The sequence below is a fragment of the Pipistrellus kuhlii genome, unplaced genomic scaffold (assembly GCF_014108245.1).
Source record: "Pipistrellus kuhlii isolate mPipKuh1 unplaced genomic scaffold, mPipKuh1.p scaffold_m20_p_20, whole genome shotgun sequence".
Lineage (NCBI taxonomy): Eukaryota > Metazoa > Chordata > Mammalia > Chiroptera > Vespertilionidae > Pipistrellus > Pipistrellus kuhlii.
In genome coordinates this window covers 19,946,166-19,972,381 of record NW_023425516.1, presented here as the reverse complement: position 1 = coordinate 19,972,381, position 26,216 = coordinate 19,946,166, and the positions used below count along the sequence as shown (strand labels likewise).

Sequence of the window (26,216 nt, the reverse complement as noted above, 5' to 3'; positions counted from 1 at the left end):
TGCCCTCGTGCCCCCGTGCCGCCCCCGTGCCCTCGTGCCCCTGTGTCCCCGTGGTGCCCCCGTGCCGCCCCCGTGCCCCCGTGCCGCCCCCGTGCCCCCGTGCCGCCCTCGTGCCCCCGTGCCGCCCCTGTGCCCCCGTGCCGCCCCCGTGCCCCCGTGCCGCCCGTGCCCTGTGCCACTCACGGCAGCGGGTACTTCCTCCAGAGCGGCTTGGCCGGCAGCGTCTGGTACACGGTCTTGTGCTTGCCGTCCGTGCGGGGGCTGCTGGGGCTGCTGTGCGTGACCTTGGCGTACTCCATCTGCTCGTCCCACGAGCCCGACAGCACGTAGTGGGCCTTGCCCTGGCCGTCGCTCACCACGCCCGTCACCTGCGGGCGCGGGGGTGGGGGGGGCGGTCAGCGTGGGCGCAGGCCTCTGGGGCCGGCCCGCCAGACGGGGAGGTGGCCCTGCTGACCTTCCGGGCCACCTCTTTGGAGAAGTAGCTGTAGGGCAGGAACTTGAGCTGGCACCGGTCCTTGGTCTTGTAGTTCACGATCTCAATGTCCCCCGACTGGGGGGAGAGGGCAGCGTCAGCGGCCGCTCCCCAGGCCCGGCCAGCCCCGCTCCCAGGGCGCCCCAGTGACCTGGTCGATCCAGAGCTTGCCCACGATGATGTTGTGCACAGTGGAGGTGCTTTTCCTCCACACGTAGTGGTTCCCACTGGCCTGGAACTCTAAGTGGATGGCCCCTGGAGGCGGCATCAGGGTCAGAGGTCATGGCTCAGCCCCACAACCCCAGGGTCCTGGGAGCCGCAGTCACAGGGACGGGAAGGGACGTCGCAGGGAAACCCTCCCCTCGGCCAGAAGCTCTGCCCGGCCCGCTCACCCAGCGGCATGATGGACAGGTACTTCCCCCGGAACTTGCTGGAGATGGTGATCTCCTGCCAGAGGCTCCAGCCGTTCTTGGAGAACACGTGGTGCGCCGCGGAGGGAGGGTGGTGGCTCACCTGAGACAGACCCGCACACGTGAGTGTGTGCGGGACACAGCCCAGGCCTGTCTGCCCGGGCCCCCCGCGCCGGACACAGCGGTCCTGGCCCAGGAGCCTCCGGGGCAGCGGACGCCCAGAAAGGACTGGGCTCCGAGGGGAAGGCCAGGGCGTGGCGGCAGGTGCAGCCTGTGACTGAGACCGGGGCTGGGGGTCCCCCAGCCTCTCGGCTGCGAAGTGGGGGGAGGGCAGAGCCTGTGGTCGGTACGGGAAGGTGCTCCTGTCCACCGAGGGCTTCGGGGCCCACTTCCCAGGTAACCTCCCCACTCCCCGCCAGGAGGCCCGGCGGGAGCGGGCCTCACCTGCTCGCAGAGCGAGCGCAGGCCCATGTCCTCCAGGCGGTCCAGCTCGAAGGTCTCCCCGAGCATGGGGTTGAAGGGCTTGGCGATGCGGTGCACGGTGGTGGAGTAGGAGGACACGGAGAAGGCGGCCACCAGGCACATCTGCTCCACCGAGCAGGTGCAGAGCGCCGCCTTGTCCAGCAGGTAGTGGTACTCCAGGTCCTCCGTCAGCCGCTGGAGCATGGACAGGGGCTCGTTGAAGTTGACCTGCGGGAGGCGGGGGTCACGGGGGTCAGGCGGGGCCCAGCTGAGCGCCCCGGCCTTTCTCAGATGGCACCTCAGGGAGGGCCTCTGACGACCGTCCAACACCAGGCCCACCTGCTCGCCCCCCGCACCCCGCTTCGTTTCCTCCTCGGCCCTCACCACGCCTGACTCTCACTCTCCCACCAGCATGGCAGGGCCAGGGCTCTGCCTGTTCACAGCCATGGGAATGGGAAGTGAGGGACAAAGCGGGTCTGGTCTCGCTCAGATTCTGAGCTGTTGAGCCATTCTGCGAGTTTCCTGCTGAGAGTGCCCACCCGCTGTGGTGCTGGGCTGTGACCTGGGTGGGCAGGGTCTTACTGACACTCAGAAGGGGGTGCTGGTATTCCCCCCCTTTGCAGATATGGACACGGAGGCTGGAGATGTGAAGGGACTTGTCTGGGGTGCCAGCCCGAGCCCTGAGCCTGCGGTGTGACCTCGCTGGGGCGGGCCAGGGACAGCTCCTGGCACAGGAGGGCTCCCTCCACACTCACAGCCCGAGCCTGCCAGGCCTGCCGACGGGTCAGGACATCGTAAGGCCCATCAGGTGCAGCGACACTGGGGGCCCCAGTCTGACCCAGAGGCCCTCCCTCCGGCGGAGCCCTCTGCTGTGGGGATGGCGGTGGTGCCAGGACAGCACGGGTCCCGGCCGGCGCCTACCGGCATGGGGATCTTGGAGAGCTCGCGGCCAATGCAGTTCTTCATGATGCTCCAGAGGTTAAGGCTGTAGTTGGGCTTGTCGGGGATGCGGGCACGCCTCTTCACTCTGGGGGGGCCCTTGGGCGTGAGTGAGGCGCCATCCAGGACCTGCCCGAGAAGCAGAGTGCGCGTCAGCGGCCAGAGCACAGGGCCCCCCGGGCCTCGTCCTCACCTCTGACCCGGGGAGTCTGAGGACCAGCTGCTGGCGGGACCGGAGGCAGCAGGCCCCGGGGCCCGCCCCTGGGCCCGCGCTCCAGTGCTGCCTCCCTCCCCCCCTCCCGGCCCCCCCTCACTCACATCGTCCGCCGGGGTCCAGTCCGCAGGGCCTGTGGTGCCGCACTCAGTTTTCCTGCAGGAAACATGATGGGAGGCGGTTACTGACAAATCCCGAGGCCTCCTGGGACCTGGCCACCACCTCTGCAGCCCTCCAGGGAGATCTGAGGGGCAGTCCACCAGGGCTTCCTTCCCATGGGGCGCCTCTCAGTTCAGGATGCTCAAGTGGGGGGGGGGGGCGCGGGACCCCGGGCGGGATGTGGAGGGCTCCCGCTCTGAGGCTGAGGCAGCAGATGCTCAGCAAAGCCCTCCCGAGGCGCCTGGCTGACCCAGGACCAGGCGAGGCCGCAGGGTCCCCGCTCTCGCCCTCCCCAGGCCGGACCTAGGTCCAGCCAGCGAGTGCCTGCTCTCTGGGCCCACTGAAAGCAAAGCCCTGATACAAACGGGGGCCTTTCTGATTGAAGGAGCACAGAACCAGTCTAAGCCGCAGTGCCATCCGGCACGGGCCTGAAAGCAGCGGCCGGAGAGCCCACCTGTCCTCCTTGGCCTCGGAGATCACAGTGATGAAGGCGGTGGAGTCTTCCATGGCGTCAAAATACTCCGTATCCTCATCTTCCTCGCTGTCCTCTCCCTTGGACAAGACGCTCCCTAGGGGCGCACGGAGCTGCTGCATCATTCGCAGCCTCACAGCTTCGTCTCACCCCCCTGGTCTCACCCCCCGAGGGGCCCAGGGCCTGCAGGACGCTGCACCCCAAGCTCTGATCCTGTCCCCCCTACCCCCCGACCCCCAGCCCTCCCAGCTTGGGCGCCTGGTCCCCATGAGCCTGGCCGTGGCTGCCCTCACTCTGCTCTCCAGAAAGTGACTGCCCGTCACTGCTCCGGCTCAGAAGCCTCCTTCCATCCAGAGCCCCCGCACCCCTCCCATCCTTCCACATGCTGGTCAGCCGGGCGGCCTAGCTGCCCTCTCTGCCCTTCCCAGGACTCCTGGCCTCAGGCGGCCGCCTGCAGCCCTGGCACCGAGGGGACAGAGTGGTCACTGAACCCAGAACAAGGAGACTGCTGCCAGGTGATGGCCGCACGGGGCACGAAGCCAGGGAGAGGCCCGCCAGAGGCCCGGGCGAGCCCAGCGGGCGCGGGGACGCGGACGGAGGCGGCCAGCGCTCACCGTGGCTGAAGCTCCTGCTGGGGTCCGGGGCGCGGCCCGACAGGCTGTTGCGGAAGGCGCGCTCGAGGCTGTTGTGCTGTTTGGCCAGCTGCTCGATGGTCTCCTCCAGGTGGATGCGCTGCTCCTGCTCATACTGCAGCGCCCGCTGCCATTTCCGGCTGTGAGCCTCCGCGAGGGCCAGGAAGTCCCTGCAGGCCTGAGGCGCAGCGTGTGAGCCCGTCCCCATCGCCCGCGGGCAGGGAGGACAGGCCTGTCTGCCCCTCGCACCTCTGCTGCCTCCTGGGCTGCCCCGGGGCCCTGCTCTAGTGGCGTCCCCTCCCGGTGGCGTCCCCTGTGAGAACGGTGTCCGCCAGACCCTGTGCTCCGGCTCCCGCAGCATCCTCCGGGGGCGGAGGGATCATCCCAGGAACCAGAGGCTCAGTCCCAGCGGCTCCTCTGCAAGACCCCGGGGCCCCTTCAGGTCCAGGGCTTCCCCTCCCTCCGAGAGGTCACGGTGCTGGCCACGTGGCCCCCCTAAGCCCCCATAACCCGCTTCTCCAGAGGCCGGGATTTACCCGGCAGGTGTCGGGGCACAGGCTGGCTGGAGGCCTTGGGGAAGGAAAGCAATCTCCTTACGCTTAACGGCTCTGGGCACAGGAGAGCCTGCGGCCGGGCTGGGTCCTCACAAGTCGGGGGCTATTTTGAGTTTGCAAATAACGGGTCTAGAGGGCGCCCTGCTCCGGTGGAGGGCACTCACAGGCCCCTGCAATGTGGGCACCCTGGAGGGAGGCCTGGCTCCCTGCCCCTGCCTTTATCACTGGGTCCTGCAGTGGCCGCCCCCTCGCCCCCAGGCCCCATCCCTTCCCCGCATGCAGACCCAGTGACCCCACCCCAGCTAGAAGGACCTCCCGGCTGGGTCCGCACCGGCGGGTGGAAGAGGGACCCCCCCCCCCCCCATTCCACAGACAGTGCGCTGGGCTCGGAGCTCACACAGCGGGCCCCGGAGAGGCTCACGAGCAATGATGTCAGGGAGTGACCCTGTGTAAGCACCAGGACTCAGCCCTGCCGGCCTCCAGCACCTGTCCCTGTGCTGGGGACACTGCCTGCCGTGGTGACTTCCACCTCGCTGCCGCTGCAGGACAGGCTGGTGAGGAGCAGGGGGCAGGAGTGAGACGCCTAGGACAGCTGTGGTCTCGTTCGGGCGGGATACAGATTGGAACGCCACAGCTGCCTCCGGAGGGGCAGGGCTGGGCTGCCCCACAGTGTCTAAGGCTCACAGAGCTGGACCGGGGAGGGGGGCGGTACTGTTGAGCTGCTCCAGTCCCTGGGGCTGTGGGGAGCCCAGTGCACCTACCTGTGTCCGTCCCCAACGCCCAGGGCTTCCTCTCACACTGCCACCCTTCGCCCATGCTGGCCGCAGCACAGAGGCAGGCGCTGGCCTGGCCCCGCCCCGCCCGGGAATGCTGAGTTGGGCTGTGCACTGCTGTTTGCCCACTAAGCTGGATTAGGCTGGGGCCCGGCAGGGGGGCTGCTGGGGATCCAGGGAAGGCCTGGCTGGTCCAGGCTCTGAACCCACAGTCACATGTCCCCTGAGACTCTGCCACAACTGTCAGAGGGCTCCTGCCTGGCCCTGCCCACACCACACTGCTTCTGAACCATGCATGGGGCAGGGAGCAGGCGGAATAAGGGGCCCAGCATCTGGGCCCCTCACAGGACTGTGACCTCGGCCTTGGAGTCCTCAGGGGACAGATGGCTGAAACCCGACTCTATCACCGCCAGGGTGCTCGCCTTCCTCCCGCCCGAGGCCACCGAGAGGTCCCTGCCATGGAGAGCTGTGGGCTCCCACCCCTGGGGTGGGCGGGAGTGAGAACCAAGAGCCGGGTCAGAAAGGCGGCCCCCACACGGGCAGGCCCTGCTCAGCAGCAGCTGGGCCGGATCTCCCCAGAGCCTGGCCTGAGAGGGGAGGGGCTGAAGCTGCCACGGAGGAGACGGCCAGCCACGCTGGGTGAGCTGAGTGGGAAGCCTTGGCTGTGCCCAGGAGGGAGGAGGACAAGCTAATCGCTTGTGTGTTCCTGATCCTGACAGTGGCCACGCCGCTCCCCAAATGTGGGCGGGCGAGCAGGGCCAGGGAGACCCAATGCTACCAGGGTCAGCTCAGGCCCCCGAGGCCAAGAGGAGGTCCTGAAGCTGGGATGCGAGTGCTGAACTGCGATGGGGTCCCTCTGGTCAGGACCAGCCAGGCCACCGTCCTGTACATCCACTGCCCTCCCGGGCCCTCGAGGCCAACAGCTCCCAGGGCGGGCTGGCCATCTGCCTGTGCCCACTCACAGGGCACTCAGCGCAGGTGCCCAGTGCTCACAGGGGCCAGCCTGCCCTTCCCACCACCGAGGACTCAATCCTGGCACCAGCAGGCAACTTCCACTGGGATCCAAACTCTAAAATAGCCTTTCCCACATTCAGAGAGCTCACTCGCACACAGGATCCAGCACCATCTGGCCACCAGTTTGCCAACAGTTTAGACAGTTCTAGAATCTATTTTTACTCCTCTCCCTGGGACCCAGCGAGCAAGTTCTGCGGCAGCAGAGAGTGGTCAGCTGGGCAGGAACCTTCCCACGGGCCCCGGAAGGACGAGGCGGGGCCCTGAGGCTCTGGGGCTCTCTGCTCCGCTTGGCTGGGCGCAAGGAGCCCCACGTGGTCTCCAAACGGGAGAAACTTCGGTGTATCTAGCAGCCAACAGCGCCTGCTGACCTGGGTCTGGATTCCTCTGATGCCCCGGACCTGGGCCTTGGCCCTGAGTTGTTGCCTCTGCACCTGCCCTCACCCTGCCCCTGTCAGCCCGGTGTCCCACTCTGGCCTGCACCTTTCCCACCCCCGGCCTCTGCCTCCCCCGCTGCACTTGGCTCTGCGGCCCCCTCCCAGCCTGGCTATGCTGGGAGCCACTCCTGCCCAGACTTTCCCAAGTCCCTGCTGTCAGGATCTGCACCCTGTCCCGTCCAACTAGCCCTACTGCACACAGCGAAGTGTGACCCTCCCGGGCCTTCGGTGATGTGTGGGCGGCATCGGGCCCTTGGGGTGGGCCTGGTGGCCACCTCCCCATTAGCCAGCACCCCTGCTGCTTTCTCCCCACTGGGCACCTGGACGGTCCTTGGCCTCAGGCCTTCACTCACCAGCTGGCTGCACAAACCTGGGAAAGGCCCGCCTGCAGCCTGCCCAACCTGTGGGGCCGACCAGCATGTCCCCCTGTTCCCAGCTGCCTAGATGCCCACCTGCAGGCCTTTCCGGGCCTGTTCTCTCACCCACAGCCCCTCCGCCGGCCCTTCCCTCAACACCCAGCAGCAGCCACAGCTTCTCCAGCCCTTTCCCCAGCCAAGCTGCCTCTCACCCTTAGGCACCTCCAGGTGGGCCTGTTACCTGCCTCTGCCTCACAATAGCCGGCTTCCAGCAGTGGCTGCTCGTGCCCTTTCCTTTGCTAAAGGCAGAACACCCTCAGGCCACATGCTCAGTCTCCTGACCGGGTTCCTGTTTCCCAGGCTTGCCTCCAAGTCACCCCAGCCTGCCTGGTTCAGGCTCTTCTTCCCCCCCTGCCTCCAGGCCCCCCCCCCCCCCCACCCGGCAGCTGCTTCCATGACCTCTGGTTCCATCCCACCAGCCTGTTGTTCCCTCCTAAGGTCGTCTAACCTCCAGCACACCCATCATCTCCGTGGTTACAGGGCCTGGCTGGACCACGGAGGGCCTCCCATGCCCCTGTGTCCACCAGCAGCCGCATGCTGACCTGAAGTCACGGGGTCATGTGGTTGGAGGGGCCGACTTCCAGTTCAGCTGTGGGGCCCGGGGCCGGAGGAGCAGCTGGGGGAATGAACCTGCAGCCAGCCCAGTGATGGGCCCAGCACTGCGGGAGCCACCACCACCACCTGCCACCAGTCCTCAGTGCCTCTGGCTGAGAGGAGGGGGAGGAGGAGGAGGAGGAAGGGTGGTGAGTGGCTTAAGGAGGTCCCGAGGGCGCAGCGGCAGGGAAGTGGAAGTGAAAGTCACAGAAGCAGCACTTTCCTGGCCGGGCTCAGCCCCGGCCTCAGAACCTGCCTCCACAGGCCCATGGCGGGGGCTGGGGACAGACACACCGCCCCAGGGCAGGCTGGCCCCGGAATGACCGGGCAGGGCCCACAGGCCAGAAAAGGGCAAGCCATGGGGAGCCCAGGCCACCCAGGAGCCTGTGTGCCAGGCCTGGGCTTTGAGCACAGCCCCGGGGATCACCCAGGGACCCAGGGCTGTGACCCTCGGGCAAACTGAGTGCTCTGGGCCTCGGGGGCACCTGAATAGCACAAAGGATGGTGACAAGGAAGCTTAAGGACACGGACTTTATGTGGCTGACGTGAAAAGCACAGTGATGGGAAGGAAGGTCCCCCACCGTCCCGGAGGCCTGTCCTCCAAGCCAGGGCACTGCTTCACCACAGGGAAAAGAGTTAACACTTGAATTTACTTTTTTCACTTAAAAAAAAGATACCCAAAGCACATGATGGTAATGAATCCATTCCATCATTGTCCACCTAAACCACATGACTGGCCCAATGGTACCCCATCAGCACGTCCCGGCTCCCAGGCCCCCGGTCCCGGCTCCCAGGCCAGCGGCGTGTGTGTGCATAGGTCACGGCGGTTCAGGCTCAGACCAGTCATTTCTGGTGCTGGGAGCGTCCTCCTAAAGACAGGCTGATTTGCAGTTACCCAAACAGTAATCCAGCCAGGGAGCCGCTGGGCTGCCTTTGATCAGACTGACAAAATCACCCGCAAGGGAATTTGCCAGACACTAAGCGGCTCATTCATTTGCTCCTGCGTCTTTCACAACCTCGCTCTCTCGCTGAGGCTCCCCCTGCTGGGCCCGGTGCCAGGCACGGACGCTCCAGGCTCCAGGGGTTGGAGGGAGACTGCCCTGTCCTTGCAGGGAGGGCCTGCCAAGGTGCCTCAGTAGAAGAGCCCATGGGACGGGGAGCACAGACACAGGGTGAAGACAGGGTGATGGTCAGCAGTAGTGGGGGTGGGGGGGCGGACAGGACACGTGTGTGTGTGTGGGTGGCTGCCTGCCTGGCCCTCTGGAGAACGTGCGCCTGTGGCTCTGGGTGGCGGCAGTCTCTTTCCTACGTGCATGACCCAGCTCAGTGGGAGCGGACACCAGCACGGCCTCTCAGACCAGCACCTCACTGTGCACCTCGACCCCCACGGAGCGCAGCCCCCAGGCCCCTCTGACTCCTGGTGCCAGAGTTGAAAGCGGGCGTCACCGCCGCCCCCCCCCCCCGGGTCTGAGTTCCTCCGGGACCTCTCATTCTGCACTCAGACGGCCTCACACACAGGCGAGCCTGGTGCCTGGCAAAGCTGCTAGCGCCGCCAGCTGAGAGGCTCATTATCTGGGGAAACCAAAACTGCTTACTCAGGACAGTCAAGACAGAGTGGCCTCCGCCTCGGGGGGGGGGGGGGGACGGGGGGCTCCCGGGTGGATGGGGAAACAGGAGCGCACTGTTGAGGGATTAAATTTTAATCCGTGCGCAGGGAATGCGGGGCCTGGGCCCCCAGAGCCGGGCAGTGAGGATCCCGCGGGCTGAGAGGTGGTCACAGGGAAACTGAGGCGCAGACTGACGGCAGGGCCGGCACAGGCAGCCCCAGGGCTGCAGCCCAACCACTCCCTGAGCACGTGGCGTCCTCACTGCTGAGCTCCAGGCCCTGGGGGCTGTTTCTGGGAAAGGGGGTACCTCCTCAGCCCCAGGCCTGTGTGGCGGGAGCAGAGAGGCCCGGGCCACCTCAGCCTCACCGGGATCTTGGCCTGAGGTGGACTCCAGCCTCCATCCTCCCCACCTTGGGTTTCCTGGTGTCGGGCAGAGAGCCTGGTCCTGACTCCGCCCCTGCTCCGCCCCCCCTCCCCGGCTCTGGAGGCTGGACCCCCACCTGGGGCTCTCCTGGCACCAGGACTGCCCACTGCCTCCGGTCAGCCCGATGGCCTGCCTGGACCATGTTCCCTGGGCTGGGCCACCCCCTCGGTGTAGCCTCTCCTTTCTGACTCCACCCGGGTTTCCATGGACAAGAGGAAGCCCTCGCCCAGCGCCCCCCGCGAGGATGAGGTCACACACGGGACCGAGTGCAGGAGGCGCCGTGCCTCTGGGGGCCCCCCGGCCAGGACGGCGGGGAGGGGCGGGGCGGGGGGGACACTCACGTTGATCATAGCATTGGTCGTGATGCGGAAGAGGGTGGCCCGCTCGTTGACGGCCTTGAGCTTCTCGCTGCTGTCGTAGGGGATCCGCAGGCCGTCCAGCTCGTTCAGGGAGCGCGTCAGCGCGGCGCCGTGCTTGGCCAGGAGGTCGTTGCACGTGCTGAGGTCATCGAGCTTCAGGGAGAGGTTCTTGATGGTGCTCTGGAGCTCGCTCTTGTCCGTTGGGGAGGTAGTCTCGTCGTCGTCGTCGTCGTCCCCAGAGTCATCTGCAGAGAGAAACAGTTGCCATGGTGATCACTGATACAGCATGAGGGGCCTGCCGGGCTCCAGGGAGGAGAGTGCCCTAGATGGTGCCAGCCCCCGCCCCCCTTTGAGGGTGAGGTGTCCCCAGCCTTCCCGGGAGGGCACAGGCCCTCTTGGGTAGTGGGAAGGGATGTAAAGGGGGACCGAAGAGGTAACTGAGGCCCAAAGAAGTGAAGTCACGCCCCGGGCCACCAGCTAGTCGGCTGCCTCCAGAGCCACTTCCTTCACACCAGGCTGCCGGGCCTCGCCTGCCAGGTGGATGCTTGCCTCCCCACCACCTCTCAGCTGCCCAGTGCCCTCAAGCGCCCTTTCCTGGGAGTCTGGGGTGCCCTAGGTCCTGGCCCACTGCAGCCAAGTGGTCCCAGAGCTGTGGGGCCTCGGGGGGTCCCGTGGGAAGGTGGTCTAGGCCCTGCTGCTGCTTTAGTGTGGAGCGCGGGACCACCAGGAGGCTGCTCAGGGTCTGAAATGCCTCGTTTCGGAAATCCTCAGCAAGAAACCTTTTTTAGACACAGGAAATCTGAAACCCAAGGTCCGACCATTTTTTAAAAAGGTGCCTGCTGTGAAAGAATAGACTTCTTCCCGCAGAGGGCAGGATGTGTGTGGGTGGCCACGGTTGAGTCACTGCCCTGAGCATGCCCCGAGCAGGTGGCAGTGCCGTCAGTGACGTAGGCAGCATGCATCGCGCACTTAGGAGGAGCAAACTCACACTGGCAAATGGATGAAACTCAGAGATGCAAGCAGAACGACTTCGTGTGACTGCCCTCAAGCTGGAGGAGAGAGTGGATGGCACTGAACGAGCTGGGCTTTCTGAGGGGCAAACCTGCAGGTGCCCATATGGGCCAGGAGCTAGCTCCTCAGCTTCCACCGCCACTGTCCCCGCTGACGGGGACGCCCTGGGTGGCAGATTCAGTACAAAGCAAGGAACACGCTTGTACGTATGAAGCTGCTAAGGCCTGCTGTTCTCAAGCTTATGGCCTTGGGGATTTAGAGCTTTTATCACCCAAATAGACACTCTGTTCCCACTTCCCACTGGGAATAAAATTCAGCGACAGTGAACATCTGAGAGGAACCAAGAACTGCAGCCTGGCAGACGCCGAGCTATTGCCGGAGGTAAAACCCTACAGAGATTTTGCAGCTGTGTTAACGCAGGAATAGCAGCAGCTGAAACCGGGGTGCAGACGGAGCCAACTCCAGGCATAAAGGAGCCCCTCCCCCCCCAGGCCAGGATTTAGCGCACTCAGCAGCTCTCAGGAGGGGCCCCCAGGCTGCCCGGGTTGTGGAGGTGCCTGCCTTTCTTGGCTTTTGGCACAGAATTCCTTCCTCCATCCTAAAAGCTAGCAGAGAAGCATCTCCCAATATCTCCCTCTGACTCTGACCTGCCTGCCTCCCTCTTATAAGGACCTTTGTGATTATGTGGGGCCCACCTGGATAATCTCCCCGTCTCAAGATCCTAACTTCATCACACCTTCAAGATCCCTTTGCCATATAACATAACAGTCACAGGCCCTGTAACAGGACTTGGGCACCACTGGGGGGGGGGGCGCTGGAAGGCATGTTAGGATCTAATCTGGTGGAAAATCAGATGGTGATAAATAATAAATGGTGAAAACCTGGCAGGCAGGTGGAAAACACAAGCCGGAATACCAGCATCATCTTGACCTTCATGACCCTCTGTGGCCCTGTGACCAACACAGGGGTGTGGAGGGCAGCGGGCTCCCTGTGACCACATGGGATTCTCCGGCAACTCCCGCAAGAGAGGGGCGCAAGGGTAGCCTCAGGGATGGGTACCCTAGATATCAATATAAAAACGGGGTCTGGCTTCCATTCTACCAGAGCTGCAGGGGCAAAAACCTCATCCCTCAAACCCGAACCTAGAGGGCATCTTCTGTGGCGGACCCCTCACCAGGACCCCCGGCTGGCTAGGAGGCCGGGGCACATTGTCAAAGCCGCCAGCCACATGGAGGGTGGAGAGTAAGCGCGTGAGCAATGCTAGGCTGTGAGGACGCCCATGGAACCAGCGCCCCCTCCTGGACAGGAGGCTGACCCCGCAGCCACACGGCATCCTCAGGAAGACTAACGGCTCCTCCGGGAGCAGGCTCACCTCCCGCCAGGCAAACAAAGCTTGGCGCAGAGACGGAGCCAAAAATAGAGGCGCGTGCTCCAGTTATGGCACCTGCTGTGGAGCTGAAGATAACCTACCGCCCCAGCCGCCCCCAGCCTGCAGGACGCCCAGCTGACCTATAGCTCCCAACTTAATTGGGGTTTCCATGGGGTCTCCTGTAGTGAATGGGGGTGCCTTCTCTCCCTAAGGCCTCTGGGCTCACTCCCCGGTGCTGTCCAGGTTTAAGTCTTACCCCAAGGTCCCAGGGAACATGGTGGGCAGGTGCAGGAGGGCCAGACCTCACGGCAGCTGGACTTAGGCCGGGATACTGCGCCCCGCTCCCCTGCTGTGAACTGACTGGGCTGCGGGCACTCAGTGGGCACGGGAGGGGCGGGAGCTGGAGCACTGGCACCCCCTCCCCCTTCTTTCACCTGCTGACGTCCAGCCCTGGGCTCCCTCTCCCCAGTGCCCTGTGCTGCCTGCTGGGCAACCGAACTGTAAGAGAAAAACCCCTCTCCTTCTCCTTGGACAGTTTCCTTGTTTCTATGTGAAGACCAGCCTTGGCCCATTGAACAGCGTTCAGCTCGGTGTGTGGCTCTCATCTGTATCCATAAGCTTCCCCTGGTCTCCGAGACTCGGCTGCTGTAGCAGCTGCTCCACATCCCTCTGGGTTACGAGCGGTGGCCGCCCCATCACACCGATGATGGGGCCGTGGCAGGAGGGCTTCGTGCTGCCTTGGCTGGCGCTCACGGAGGCACCACGCTCAGCCCCACTCCCAGCACAGCTCCCCAGAAACCACTGACCGCACCTCCCACTCCTCCGTGTCACCAGGCACCTCTGGGAGCCGACCACTCGGCGGGCTGTGTGAGGGCAGCAGTCCCCAGCCAGCGAGAGGGTCTCTGATGCACAAGGAGCCCCGAGTGAGTGGCGCCTGCGCAGCACAAACACCTGTCTCCAGGCCACAGGAGGTCTGGGGACCTGGATCTGCCCTGACAGCGTCACCTGCTGAGAGGCCACTGGAAACTACTCGCTTACATTTTCCTGGCCTGAAGACAGCCCGCTGCTTATCCTCGGAAATCATCTGATGCCTGTGTAATCACACCGAAGAACTTTCCACGTGCGCTGCCTCTGGGCATCAATGAGAGTGACAGAGGCGGGGGCCCCAGGTGGGGAGAGGGCTCCCACCACCCAGGGGGCAGCAAGGGCCAGGCATGCAGGAGGCGCTAAAACCTGTAGAATGAGTGGATGACACTGTTTTGTCACTGCGAGGCCGCGAGCAGGTGAGCAGTGAGGGGAGATCAGGCGCTTTAGGGTGAGGAGATGCAGTTCAGGGCTGTCCTTGGGCCGTCCCTGACTCGAGGAATCCAAGGGGACACAAGTCACAGCCCCATCGCCCTGCGACCTGCCCCGCCTCCGCCAGACCTTGGCCACACAGTCCCTGAAGGAACCGCCCTCACCGCCTCCTCAGTCTGCAGAGAGGTGGGTGGGCCTGGCCGGCAGAGCGCTGCGGGAAGGGCTGGGAGGGGCCCGGTCCCAGCTGAGGCGGAACCTCATGCTCTGCTCCCAGGAGGCAGACAGGCAGACTCGGCTCAGAAACAAGGGGCTGAGTGAGAGACGCTCTCCCCCTTTTGTGAGTCAAGCAGACCTGGAAGCCCCACTTTGCTATTCATCAGCCCTGTGACCCAGCACAGTTACTAAACCTGCAGTTTTCCATCTGCACAATGGGTTAACACATCTGTAAAGTGCTGGTCACGGCGCCCAGCCCACGGTGAGACCGTTATCCCTGGAATAGACAGGTCCCTGCTGAAGGCTCCAGCCATTTCCAACACAGACCGACAGCATCAGAACGCCTCCCTCTGGGTTTCCGCACGAGGGCCAGAGCAGACACAGCTGATGGGCCACGGGAGGGTAAACATAAATAATAGCCAAACCTGGGGGGAAATTTATGCTTTTTGGTTAGTCAAGTGCAAGTGAGAACACCAACAGGGCCCAGCTTTCTGCCGGGTCCAGGAACACTCCGAGGATGAGGATGATGGAAGTCTCACACGGGAGTGGCCACCCCTGGCCCCTAGAGCGTCGTGGACCGGAACATCGGGCCAGAGGGCAACGGGTACCAGAGACGAAGTCATAGCCTTGGACTCGGTGATCACCCTCGTGGGAATCTGTCCCGGAAACACACACCGCAGGAAGATTTTACCTGCCAGCAATGCTCGGGCAGCAAGCAGTTCGGCTCTGACAATCTGGGAAGAACCAATATCCAACAGAAGGAGAAGGCATCCCACAGCTATCCAACGGACACCGGCGAAGCCTGCGATCGTGTGGGAATGTGACGTGAGGGGGGGTGGAGCTACGGAAACCCCAGGAACATCTGGAATTGTTGCCTTAACAGTAAATAACCCTTAAAACAATCAATGTCCCCGGGGCTGGCCAAGAACAGTGTATGTGGGTGTGGGTATGTGCTTATATGTATGCATACAAGTCCTTCGGTTGATCTCTTAGCCACCCCCCAACACTCCCCAGCCTTCCCGCTGTAACTTGACAGTCTGTTCTCTGCTTCCCTGCCTCTCTATCTTTTTGTTCGTCAGGTTATAACGTTCTTTCTTATCCATCAATGAGTGAGGTCACATGGTATTATTCCGAATTGTTAATGATCTCACGGTCATGCCCCATACAAACTGCTCCGCTTCTGATGTAAACGTATCGTGGGCAGAGGGGCAGCCGGGGCTGGGCCTGTTCTAGCCCCTCAGGAAACATCGCCTGCCCCCTAACCAGCTCCCACCTCCAGCCAGAAGGACGCTGGGCCTGCCAGGCCACGGAGGACTGCCCACGGGCACTGCCCAGGTGGAGTTGGGCTCCCCGAGATTGTGGCCTCATTCCCGGCCTGAGCAGCTACTATTTCTGAGCTGAGCGCCAGGCGTCACTGTCACACACGTCAGAGGGAGGGTACTTAAAAGGGCACTTCTCTCTGGAGCTGGAAGCCCAGAGCTCCAGCTCTATTCCGGCTGCTCATCTATTTGATCAGACGCTGACGGCACTTCACAGGAAGCCGGTGGCAGGGGAGTGACTCCCGTCCACAGAGGGCAGCGCTGCGGGCTGCATGACCCTCCCTGACGAGGTCAGAGGAAGACGCACCCAGAGCAAGCCTGTCTGTCAGTCCATCCCCTCCGCCCTGGCAGAGCCTTTGCTCAGAGCTCACGGACTCCTGGGCACTGCAGGCCCGTGTACATCCTCCTCTCCCCATGGCAGGACCAGCACCTCCTGGGCTCTGCGTTTGGCCAGCCAGGGCCGAGCCCTTCATCTGCTCGCTGGTGTGGGTTCCTGTCACGTGGCTGTGGGTACGGTGCGGCCCGCACAGCTGCTGGGACAGTTCTCAGCACAGAGTGACCCTCCTTCCTATTACCGTCACGTGGTCCTACTTCTGCCTGTGTGACCAAGGTACATGCCCTTCACCAGAATCGAACCCGGGACCCTTGAGTCTGCAGGCCAGTGCTCTATCCACCGAGCCAAACCACCTGCCTGCCCACCACTCTTAAGGTGCCACTGCTTTGGTCACAACTGACCACGGTGAGCATCCTCCCACAGCCAGGCAGAAAGCAGATAGATACCAGGCCCCTTGCAGCAGCAAATCTAGAGAATGACAACCAGGAAATCACCAGCAGGCCACTGAAGAAAAGCAATTTAACACCTAACTGATAACACATCCCCCCCCCCTCACTCCAACCTTCACTCTCAGAATAAATCCACCTTCAACGAACAACAGGAACATCATTTAAATGTTGCATAAAGAACATAACTGCGTTAGAAATGACGTTATATCCAAAATAAAAACTGGTAATTAAGACTAATCATACTTTGCAAGTTTCTTTAAGGGATTCTTTTTTTTTTTTTTTTTTTTTTTTTTTTTTTTTTTTTTTTTTTTTATTGTGGTGAGAGGAGAGAAAGACACAGGCACGGGCTCTGAGCTGAACCCAACTAGGACCTCTTGGCGCACTGAGAACACTCACCCAACTGAGCCAGACCAAGGATTCTCAAGACAGAGCCGCAGTACCAGAGCTTACAATTACAGATGCCCCAAGACTTCAGATGTGAGGAGGGGTGTTTTCCCCCCCCAGAAGAATTTGGTTAATTCTCCTAAAATGGTTAAACTTGACTCCAGGGCTGAGGCTTGGCGTCTGCAGCTTCAAAGATACCCGCACTGGGCCAGGGCCTCATGAAGCCACTCGCATCGCCAGTCAGCAGGCAAAGTTAGTCACAAGGCTTATTAAGATCACAGGGCGTTAATGTCTAAAAGGAACTGTTTATAATAAGTTAGAGGTCAGCGAAAGTAACTGCCTCTATGACTGTTAGGTCTACAAGGTCAAAGAATCCTAACTTGCCCCATATTTTTAAATCAATATAAACACTCATTAAGGTAAATATAGCAGCTTCCACTCATGCAAAATCTCCAGTGATGAGGTTTCAAGCATCAGGAATTTCAAGTCAGAGCTTTGTAAATTTGCTATAATCTTAAACAGCTAAGCGCCCACCCCAAGTGCTAGCAAGGGGCTCTCAGCCGATGGTGCCCGCAGCTGCCGCTCAGACCAAACCCAGGTGGCGACTCCTGATCTGTCGGTCGCAGCTTGCTCAAAGGGCAAAGGGGAGGGGGTGGGCCGTGGACGGACACCTCAGGCAGCCCCAGTGCGAAGAAGCCAATGCGGGCAAAGCAGCAATTCCGCCCATGCTCCATCCAGAGCATGCGGGGCCCACACACACTCGGGGAGGCGGGCAGGTGGGTGGATCAAACACGGACCGCGGCTTCCCCCTTCCTCTCTGAAAGCTCTGGGCTATACTTCGGTTCCTTTTTACAGAGGTTAACCAGACCGACGCGCCTCTAGCTGCAGCCCCCTCTCCCAAACGCCGCACGCGGAGAGCGAGTCCGGAGCGCACGCGGGCGGGGTACCGGGCAGGGGTTCCCCGAGGCTCCCCACACCGCGAGGGAGTGACATCAGAGGCTGGCGTGGATGTGGATTGATCCTGCAGCCCGCGCCACGCGGGGAGGGAGCGCGGGCGGGGGCCGGGCCACACTAACCCTTCTTAAATGTATTCAGGCAGCCGGAGCTGCAGAAGGAGCGCATGGAGGCCGCCTCCCAGCAGCCACGTCCCTTCATCCCCGCCGCGGGGCGGCCTCCGAGCAGCGGGCGCTACATGGCTCCGGGCCGCGGGGCTCGTGCGGACGCACGGACAGCTCAGCTCGGCGGGCCGCCCGGCGGAGGCGGCGGGCGCTTGCGGGTCCCGGCGCCGCGTTACCACAATGCACCACTGCCGCCCGGTGCCCGAGCCCGTTAACCCCGTCCGCGCCGCCGGAGCCGCGGAGGCCGCCCCCTGCTCCTCGCCGGAGCGAACCCCAGGGCACCCGGGCGCCGCGGGCTCCCCATTTAAACGTCACATTCTCAAGGGAACATGGGAGCCAAGGTGCCGCCTTCCTGCAGCAGCAGGCTTGGCGTCGCTGTATTTCAAAGGGAAGGTTGCTTTTGAGAGCCGAGGGGCCCCTGAGAAAGAGAGACGGCTGGGGCCCTGAGGATTCCAGGAAATCGGGGTCCCCCTGATTCTGCTGCGGTGGCCGGTGCACCTGTGTGCAGCCACCTGCAGCGACCTGTCCGCTGTCCCGGAGGAGGAAGGCAACAGGCGGGTCCCCAGGGCACCAGGCTCCCTTGGCACTGCCATCACGGGGCTGCGGGCATCCGGGGACAAAGGTCTGTCTCCGCCCAGACCTCTCTGGGCACAACTCTCCTGTGCAGCTGCTTGCAGGGCCTCTGCATGGCATGTCTGATGGGCATCCAACCCAAATTCTCCCAATCTGAGCTCTCAGCATGCCCCCACCCTTACCACAGGCCTCGCCACCTCAGCCAGCGGGAGTGCCATCCTCCTACTTGCTCCAGACAGAGACCTTGGGAGTCATCTTTGACCTTTTGGGCCCCTAGACCCACCTCCAAACTGGTCAGCATAGCCTGACAGCCCCACCCTCTGAATGGGAAAGGAGCACAGGCTCTGTGTCCCATGTCATTTGTTGCAAAAATCTACACGCAACCTGAGTCTAACACTAGGCAAATGCTTATTTCATCACCTTCATGAATATTCCAGAGCCAGTTAAACTTATGTATGTGATGGTGCTGCAGAAGAAACTGCTTAGAAACAAAATACGGAGAGGAAAAAGGCAAATCACACAACATAGCATGATTATGTAAAAACTATGCATCTAAGGAAATGTTAAAACAACAGGATCACAGGCGGATTTCCTCGAGTCTGGGCTCCCAGAATGCCCTGGGCTTTCCTCTTTTCCAGGACCAGCATGCCCTGCTGTAGGTTCCTAATCACTGCCGGTCTCCCAGGCCAGTCTGTGAATTCACTGAGGGCGGGGATTGTGGTCTTTTCACTAGTCTCAGCCTCCAGTGTGGCCCAGCACATGGTAGGGGCACACTGGATGAATGAGCGCGGGAATAAACAAATCAATGGATTGATTAATGAATCAATGATGGAAGCAACTTAGTTACTCATCAGAAGCCCCATTTGGCCCCGAGTACACACCACACCACCTTCCTGTATTCCAACCCTTCCATCACTGCTCCCCGCCTGGCCCCTCTTGTGATGGCACCACTGCCCTTGACCAGCAGACCGTGACTGGACCACGGGGGGTGAGCACAGCAGGGAGTCCTGCAGGGCCAAGATCTGAGCTGGCTTCCGACGGGAGCTGGCCACACCCCTCCACCATTGTGGGAGCTGAAGGCCTCTGGTTCCTCCTGCGGGGATATCTGAAGAACGTTGCTCTTTAAAATAGCAGTGCTCTAAGGAAAGCCTTACATAGATGCTGAGTGCCATCGTTATTAATAAATGCCTCTGCACCAAAGCCAAAGAATTAATTTGAGAGCAATTTATGATCATGTGTTGCTAGGCGATTAAAATAAACATTTGAGGGTAAAAAATAGCAATTTATCATTATTTTAGATCAGAAAAAATGAAATGGGGGAGAGGGCACCATTCAAGTGAGCTTGAAAAAAGGCAAAAATGAGACATTTCTCCAGGGAGGATGCCTAGGCCTGCCTCTGCCCAGACGTGCCCTCGGTGGCTAGGGGCGGCTGGAGAGGTGGAGGGCACCTTTCTGAAGCGAGGCTGGCAGGCTTCGCCCTGCAATGAGCCAGGGACTGCACTGCACTCCTGCACGTGTGCTAGGGGGGGTGCCTGCCTGAGGACCAGGGCGCCTGGAGTCCCCCACAAAGGACTGGTGCCGGTCCTTCCAGGCAGATCTGAGGATTCTGGCCTCTTCTCAGCCCATCTGCCCCCGGAAGTGGCAGACCTGCTGGCCCCATCTGATGACTCGTGTCCGTTAATGACCAAAATGCCCTTTGCTTGTTGAAATCTATTACTTTCACCAACAAACTCCTCAAGACAATCGAAGAGCTGGGACCCCCAAGGGATTACTATCCATTTGTCTAGACTTCAAGTATTTTTTTTTAAGTGACAATAAAGGGAAATGCAAATGCAAATCTATGTAGAATACTTCTCCTTCTTTGTTGGTTATTAAAGAGGCACACATTAAAGCAGCCTGGAGGTAGGTCCCCTTTTAGGAATATTAAAAGGGTCAAAGATGTATTAACGCCCGATGCCAGTGACGGTGCAGTGAAGCTGGCATGGTCACTCCTCGTTGGTGGCATGGAAGAGCGGTATGCTAATTCCATAAACAGATGTTATCGCGCATCAAGGTGCCAGGAGGCTGCTGCCGCCCTTAACTCAATAACCCAACCCCTGGGAATTTCTCCTCAGAAAATAACTCAAGAGAAGCAAAAAGCTTTCCATACAAAAGCATTCACTGCCTCGTTATCTATAATCGCACAAATGGGAGACTCGAATGCTCAACAACTGGAAAATTCGTCAAGCCATGGAAATACATCAACCTAATGAACTTTTATACACACATTAAAATGATCATTATAAAGACAGAAAACTGTCAGCAAGAATGTGCAGTAAGAAAGGCAGAGCATGAAGTGCCATGTTTAATATGATGCCAAGTGTGAGATACAAATGTATGTGCAGAGGGGGGAAGGAGAGGTAACATGCAAAAATCAAGAACAGTCTTGTGAAGGTGTGAGATTGCTGGGGAATTTCTTGCATTCCAAGTGTTCTTTATCTTACCATGCAATCTTTCCCACAAAACAACACCTGGGAAAAGTGAGCTGGGACAGGGCACTGATGCCCCGAACACACTGCCCCAGCCAAGACCCATGCTGGAAGAGTGGATCTCAATGTCCATCAATAAATCCATTTAGCTGAGAAAGTCAGAATGGCTAGGCTTTGTCAAAGTCTCTCCCAGGATCCCTGTGGAGCTGGGGGTAAGGCGGGGCAGGATGGACTGATGTAGCTGGCAACATTGAAACTCAGTGAAATAAAGGGGTTTTGTTCAAAGTCAAAGAGCAAGAACAGCCCAGGGGTCAAGAATGCGACATTTTAAACCTCCAAGCTCCATTTTTTTCCTTCTACTGAAAAATTAAGCTTCTTATTGATGGATCTTACAACATAAACATTTAGAAACTCCATAGCACCACAGCCACATAAACAGAGTGAAAAAATGAGCAACCAAGGGAAAATACTTGCAAAATATATAACTGACAGAGGGAAAATAACCAGAACTCAGAACTAGTTCCTACAACTCAGCATAGAAAACACAAACATCTGAACAGTAAAATGGCAAATATGTGAGTCACAAACTGCCTGGTCATCAAACAGATCAAAGTATAAGGGTAATAAGGGAAATGGAAAACAGAACAAGGTAATGCCTTTTAATTCACCCATCAGAGTAACAAAGAGTAAACAGAATGATGGGGTGGCCTCTACTGACAATCCACACTTTGGGAAAACGTAAGTGTATGTGTTCTTTGTTGCTGACAATTTGATAGTGTCTGTTGATATCTGTCATGGGCGTGCCCTTGTAACCTGGCATTTCCATGCCCACCGATCTGTGCTGTGGGGAAACTCACACACATGCGCAGAGAGGCACGGACAGGAAGGCTCACTCGCGCACTCTCTGGAATAATAATAAAATGGAAAGAACCTCACTGCCCATCAAGAGGGAGACGATGAAATTATGGTGCACCACAGAATTCTAGGGAGTTCTTTTTAAAATGAGAGGTCTATTTATATTGACATGAAAAGATCTCCAAATATATTGGTAAGGGAAAAAGCAGGCTTATCAACCAATATGCATGATTCGATTTCATTTATACATATGTGAGGTGTGTGTGTGTGTGTGTGTGTGTGTGTGTGTGGCTTTGTAAATATACAGGGACAGATTCGGAAAAGCATCACTGCTAACAAATGGTGTATACCTCTTGGGAGGGGAATGAGTGGAAGGAGGTGATGAAAAACTAGATTTAAAGTTACCGTATTTTTCGGACCATAAGACGCACTTTTTCCCCCCCAGAAGTGGGGGGAAAATGTCCCTGCGTCTTATGGTCCAAATATAGCCTACACATATACTTTTAAAAAAAAGTTTTTTTACTTGCCCGGCTCTGTGTGGTCCCTGTGTGCTTGCCCGGCTCTAAAATGGTTCTAAATGCTGCTGTTTACTTTACAGGGTTGATTACATGTGTTTATGACTGTGATGTTGGGTTTTAATGCACATAAAATATTTTAGGACACTATTTGTTTCAGAATCTTTTTTTCTTCATTTCCCTTCTCTAAAAACTGGTGCGTCTTATGGTCCGGAGCGTCTTATGGTCCGAAAAATACGGTATGTATTTTAGAATAATTTAAATATTTTACAGTCTTGTGTTTCTTAACCAAAGTGATCTTGCAACAAATTACAATGGGAAAGAAGTGCCAGAATCAACTCCCATTTATGTTGAAGCTCTGAGACCCTACAGAAGACTCTCATGGGGAAGGTCAGGCGTAAAGGGAGGTGAGTGCGCAATGGGTGAGTTTGGCGGCAGGAAGGTCCAGAAGTCACATCAGAGAAGCCACATCAGTGCACACAGACCAACCTGGCAGGCAGCAATCAGAGAGGGGCTGGATCATTTGGCGCACCCGTGGCACAATCTCCATGAAGCGGAGGAGCAGAGCCCCCCATGGTGACGGGCCCTGCAAAGAAGGGACACAGCTGCAACCAGGTGTGGGGGTGGCAAGTTCAAGTTCAAACTCCTTGGCATACCACAGCCCCTCGGAGCTCAGCCTGTGGACCGCAGCAACACCTCACTCCCTACGCCTTGGCCCCACTGCTGCTGCCCCTCCCCTGCCCCTCTCTGAGGTGAGGGCTGGGGCTGTCGTTCCTAGGGCTTCAGACAACAGAAATTCCTTCTCTCACCATTCTGGAGGCTAGGAATCCACAATCAAGGTGTTGGTGGGGCCACTTTCCCGCAAAGGCTGTAGGGAAGGACCCTTCCCTGCCCCTGCCAGCTTCTGGTCGCCTCGGACATTCTTTGGCTTATGGCAGCACAACTCTCATCCCTGCCTCTATCTCCCTGTGCTTGCCCCTGTGTGTCTTCACGTGACCTTTCCCGTGTGTGTGTCTGAGTCCAAATTTCCTTCTTCTTAGAAGGACACCAGTATTATTGGATCAGGGACCACCCTCATGACCTCAACTTGATTATATCTGCAAAAGCCCTATTTTCAAATAAAGTCACATTCAGAGGTAGTGAGGGTTAGGGCTTCAACGTATCTTTTGGGGGGACACAATACAACCCACAACACTCTCTTTGGCATTACTGATACGCAGCCTGAGCCTGACCTGCAGCAAGGCTCAGGTGGTCACTGTGAATGAATGACTGAGCCAGTGTGCTCTGGTCCAGGCGGGGGGGGGGGGGGGGGGGGGGGGGGGAGTCAGAAGAGGGAGACAGCCAGGTCTGGAGGATATGGAGAGGGAGAAGGTACCCAGGCAGAAGGAGGATCACTGCCTGGGAGAGCCAGGCTGAGACATCTGCCCACGTGCTGCGGGCAGCAGGGGCCAGGGCAGGTGTGTCAGGACAGCAGTGACAAGCACAGAACCAGTGTTCCTGAAAGATGAATCTGCCTGGGGCATCCAGGGGCAAGTCTAAAAGGAGCCCATCTCACGCTGGGAGTTGGCGAGGTCAAAGGATATTGCAAACAGTCAGCGATAATGAGGAACTGTGGCGGCAAGGCCTGGGAGAAAGGACAGAATCCAGAGAAAAGGTGGTAGGAAAACAGACAGGGCATGGCCTCAGGGGGAGGAGAGGGAGGAGTGGAGGGTTGAGGGCCTGGGGCTCAAGGCAGGGGACCAAAGCGGATGTGGCCAGTGGCTGGAATGGCAGCCCAGGAAGAGCAGTGTGCCTGCAGAAGCAGCGATCGGGCTAGCCTCATGAAATGCCTTTCAATTAAAAAAGCAAGCTCCCTGGTACACTCATTAAGCAGCCACTGAGGCGGGGCGGTGTGTGTGCAAAGCAGCTATAAGAGATCTATCTGCATTCTTTGTAAATAATTCAAGTTTATGGGCCATAAGCACTTCTTTTTGTATCAAGGCTGTTAGCAGCAGGCATTTTTGGAGAAAGGTCTCAAGCCCAGGGAACTAGAAACTCAACTGAATAACCTTTAAATCACCTCCTCGCCCAGGGAACTGGAAATCAATGCAGTCTGCAAATGCGACCCTGTGCCAGCAGAGCCAGGTGGAACTGCTGCCTGGGCAGGGGAGCCAGGGTCCGAGGAGCTGCACACCTCGGGGGCGTCTCTGGGACCCACAGAGGTCCCCCGTTTAGAAAGCCCTTTGGAACAGAGCCGCCAGCAATACCTGCCCCGGGGGATGGAATAAAGACCCTCCCGGCCACCCACAAGGAGGAGTCATTCCCTCCCTGGGCCTCAGGCGCCTCGCATCCTGAGAGGTCAGCCTCATTCATCTCCAAGGACTCTTCCACCTTCTAGCTTTGCTTACAACTGGGGCTGCTGCCTCTGCTGTGGATCACAAGCTCCATCCCTGGGTGAGGATGGCCTGGCCAGCCTGGAAGGGCCTGGAAGGGAGGGTGCTGTCATCTCAGCATGAGAATGGAGCCGTGGATTGTGAGCCTGGAGATCAGGGTGACCCATGGGTGAGCCGCTTTCTGTGCCACCAGCTCCTCTGTGAGGCGCTCTCCTCATGCTGGAGAGGTGGTGCTGTAGTCAGACCGTGGGCGCCTGTGATCTAACGTCTCTGAGCCTCAGCTTCCTCGTTTGTGCCCTAGGGATGGTAATGGTTCTTGTCTCATGCTACGAGGATGGCATTACTATGGGTAAATCCTGAAGTAAGCACTCACCCGGTGTCAGATGCTATCGCCATGAGCATTCGGGCCAGAAGGAGGAGGAAAACCCTGCATCAGAGAGAGAACCGCAGGAGGGGCAGAGGCAGCCTCTCCCTGCAACAAACCCCGCCCCACCCGCCTTTCCCGGAGGGCTTCTCTGAACAGAGACCTCCCAGGCCTTTGGCAGTTAGCCTCATTCCTCCTGAAGGAAGGGCCCCCTGGTCCTTTTGCCCAAGCTCCACTGATGGCCAGCCGAAGCCCCTGGGTGACAGCAGAACCAAGGACAGTCCCTACCGTGGGAACACCACCACCAGCGGGACCAGGCTACCCCAAGGCAAACTGCTGAGTCCTTGCATGGCCCCCCCAGTTTGAGTATAAACGCCAGTGTGTGAGGATTTTGTCTCAACACCTCAGTCAGCTCAGACCAGAGATGTAGACTGCGGCAAGAGATGTTAAGAATAACATAGGCAACGACAATCCTGTGCTTAGTTTTCATGCCGGGCAGCTATTGCTTTCCCTATGTTACCAAGGACAGAACCGAGGCTCAGAGCCACGAAGCCATGGCATAATGATTAAGAGTTATAATGGGAACGGGAACCCAGATCTTTCGATCTACAAAGCTGAGCCTTTTTTCACTCCCTTACACAACACGGCTGTTGCCACCATCCCTAGTACCATTCTACCAAGAAGCCGAGATCAATTGCTTTCATCAAAATGAAACTTGTCCTATTGCTAACGATTCATCACCATATCTTTAATTTCTGCCCTGGCCTTGAGAAATCCAATCAGAAAGATTCTGTTCATATTTTTCATGCATAGCTTATAATTATGCCTAGATGCAGGCTTGATGTGATACAACCAAGGGCAGGACTTCTGAACAGAGACTGTGAGCTGAATTTAGGGCCATGTATCACCCAGTCAACCTCAGATGTTATCCTCCTCGGTTACCCAGGAGAACGTGAGCCCACCTGAATTATTGAGGAGGTTTTAAGTTGCTCAGACTATAAATAAAAATAAGTAGCCTGATTGCATTACAGGTGTAGAACATGCCAGTATATATATGTGTGTGTGTATATATTTATATATATATATCCCAACTTGATCTACTTTCACAACAAACAATATGCAAAACTCAAGTACACCGTTTTCCCAGAACAAAAGCAATGGCCTGCTGCTTAGCCGGCCTTCCACTATACATTTTGAATTTCACATTTTTATGAAACAAGTCAGCAAGGATGTCAAAGTCCAGTTATGAGTCAGACATCCTTCCAGACAACTACTCTCTAAAGAGCTTTTTTCATCTGGCTGAAATGTTAGGTGTTGACGTGATGGGTAAAAACTTACCCACCCAAAACAAAATAGCTTCTCTTGACCACAAAAAAAGTGGCCAAGAATAATGCAAATCGAGTATATGTCAGGTGTACAGTTATTAGACTTTCCCCTTATGACCTTTCATTTCTACAGAACATTGGTCAGAGACAAACAATACCTGGCTACCGAGTAGTCTGCTGTATGCAAGTAAGGCTAGTATTCTTGGCATGCACTTCCACCGGCAATGCAGCACCAACGCAGCTCACACTGACCCTAAAACTAGCACATCGCCTCACACATCTTTTCTACCTCCCTCTCATTTCACCGGCACCACCG

General features: G+C 58.6%; 1 protein-coding gene across 5 annotated transcripts in view; it reads right to left on the bottom strand.

Moving 5' to 3' along the window:
* The window catches only part of OSBP2 (oxysterol binding protein 2), a 48,196-nt gene that overhangs the window by 3,284 nt on the left and 18,696 nt on the right, over positions 1-26,216 (bottom strand). For 2 of the 5 annotated variants that reach the window (XM_045585724.1, XM_045585726.1), the window contains exons 3-12: positions 9,918-10,180; positions 3,743-3,938; positions 3,111-3,225; positions 2,602-2,656; positions 2,266-2,412; positions 1,327-1,572; positions 865-985; positions 624-727; positions 455-550; positions 184-368 (exon numbers count right to left, since the gene is read on the bottom strand). In XM_045585724.1, the coding sequence (XP_045441680.1) occupies positions 184-368; positions 455-550; positions 624-727; positions 865-985; positions 1,327-1,572; positions 2,266-2,412; positions 2,602-2,656; positions 3,111-3,225; positions 3,743-3,938; positions 9,918-10,180 (1,528 nt within the window). Of the gene's footprint in view, positions 1-183; positions 369-454; positions 551-623; positions 728-864; positions 986-1,326; positions 1,573-2,265; positions 2,413-2,601; positions 2,657-3,110; positions 3,226-3,742; positions 3,939-9,917; positions 10,181-17,386; positions 17,619-26,216 lie in introns of those variants that run through there. The other 3 variants (XM_045585725.1, XM_045585727.1, XM_045585728.1) reach the window with 2 other exon arrangements.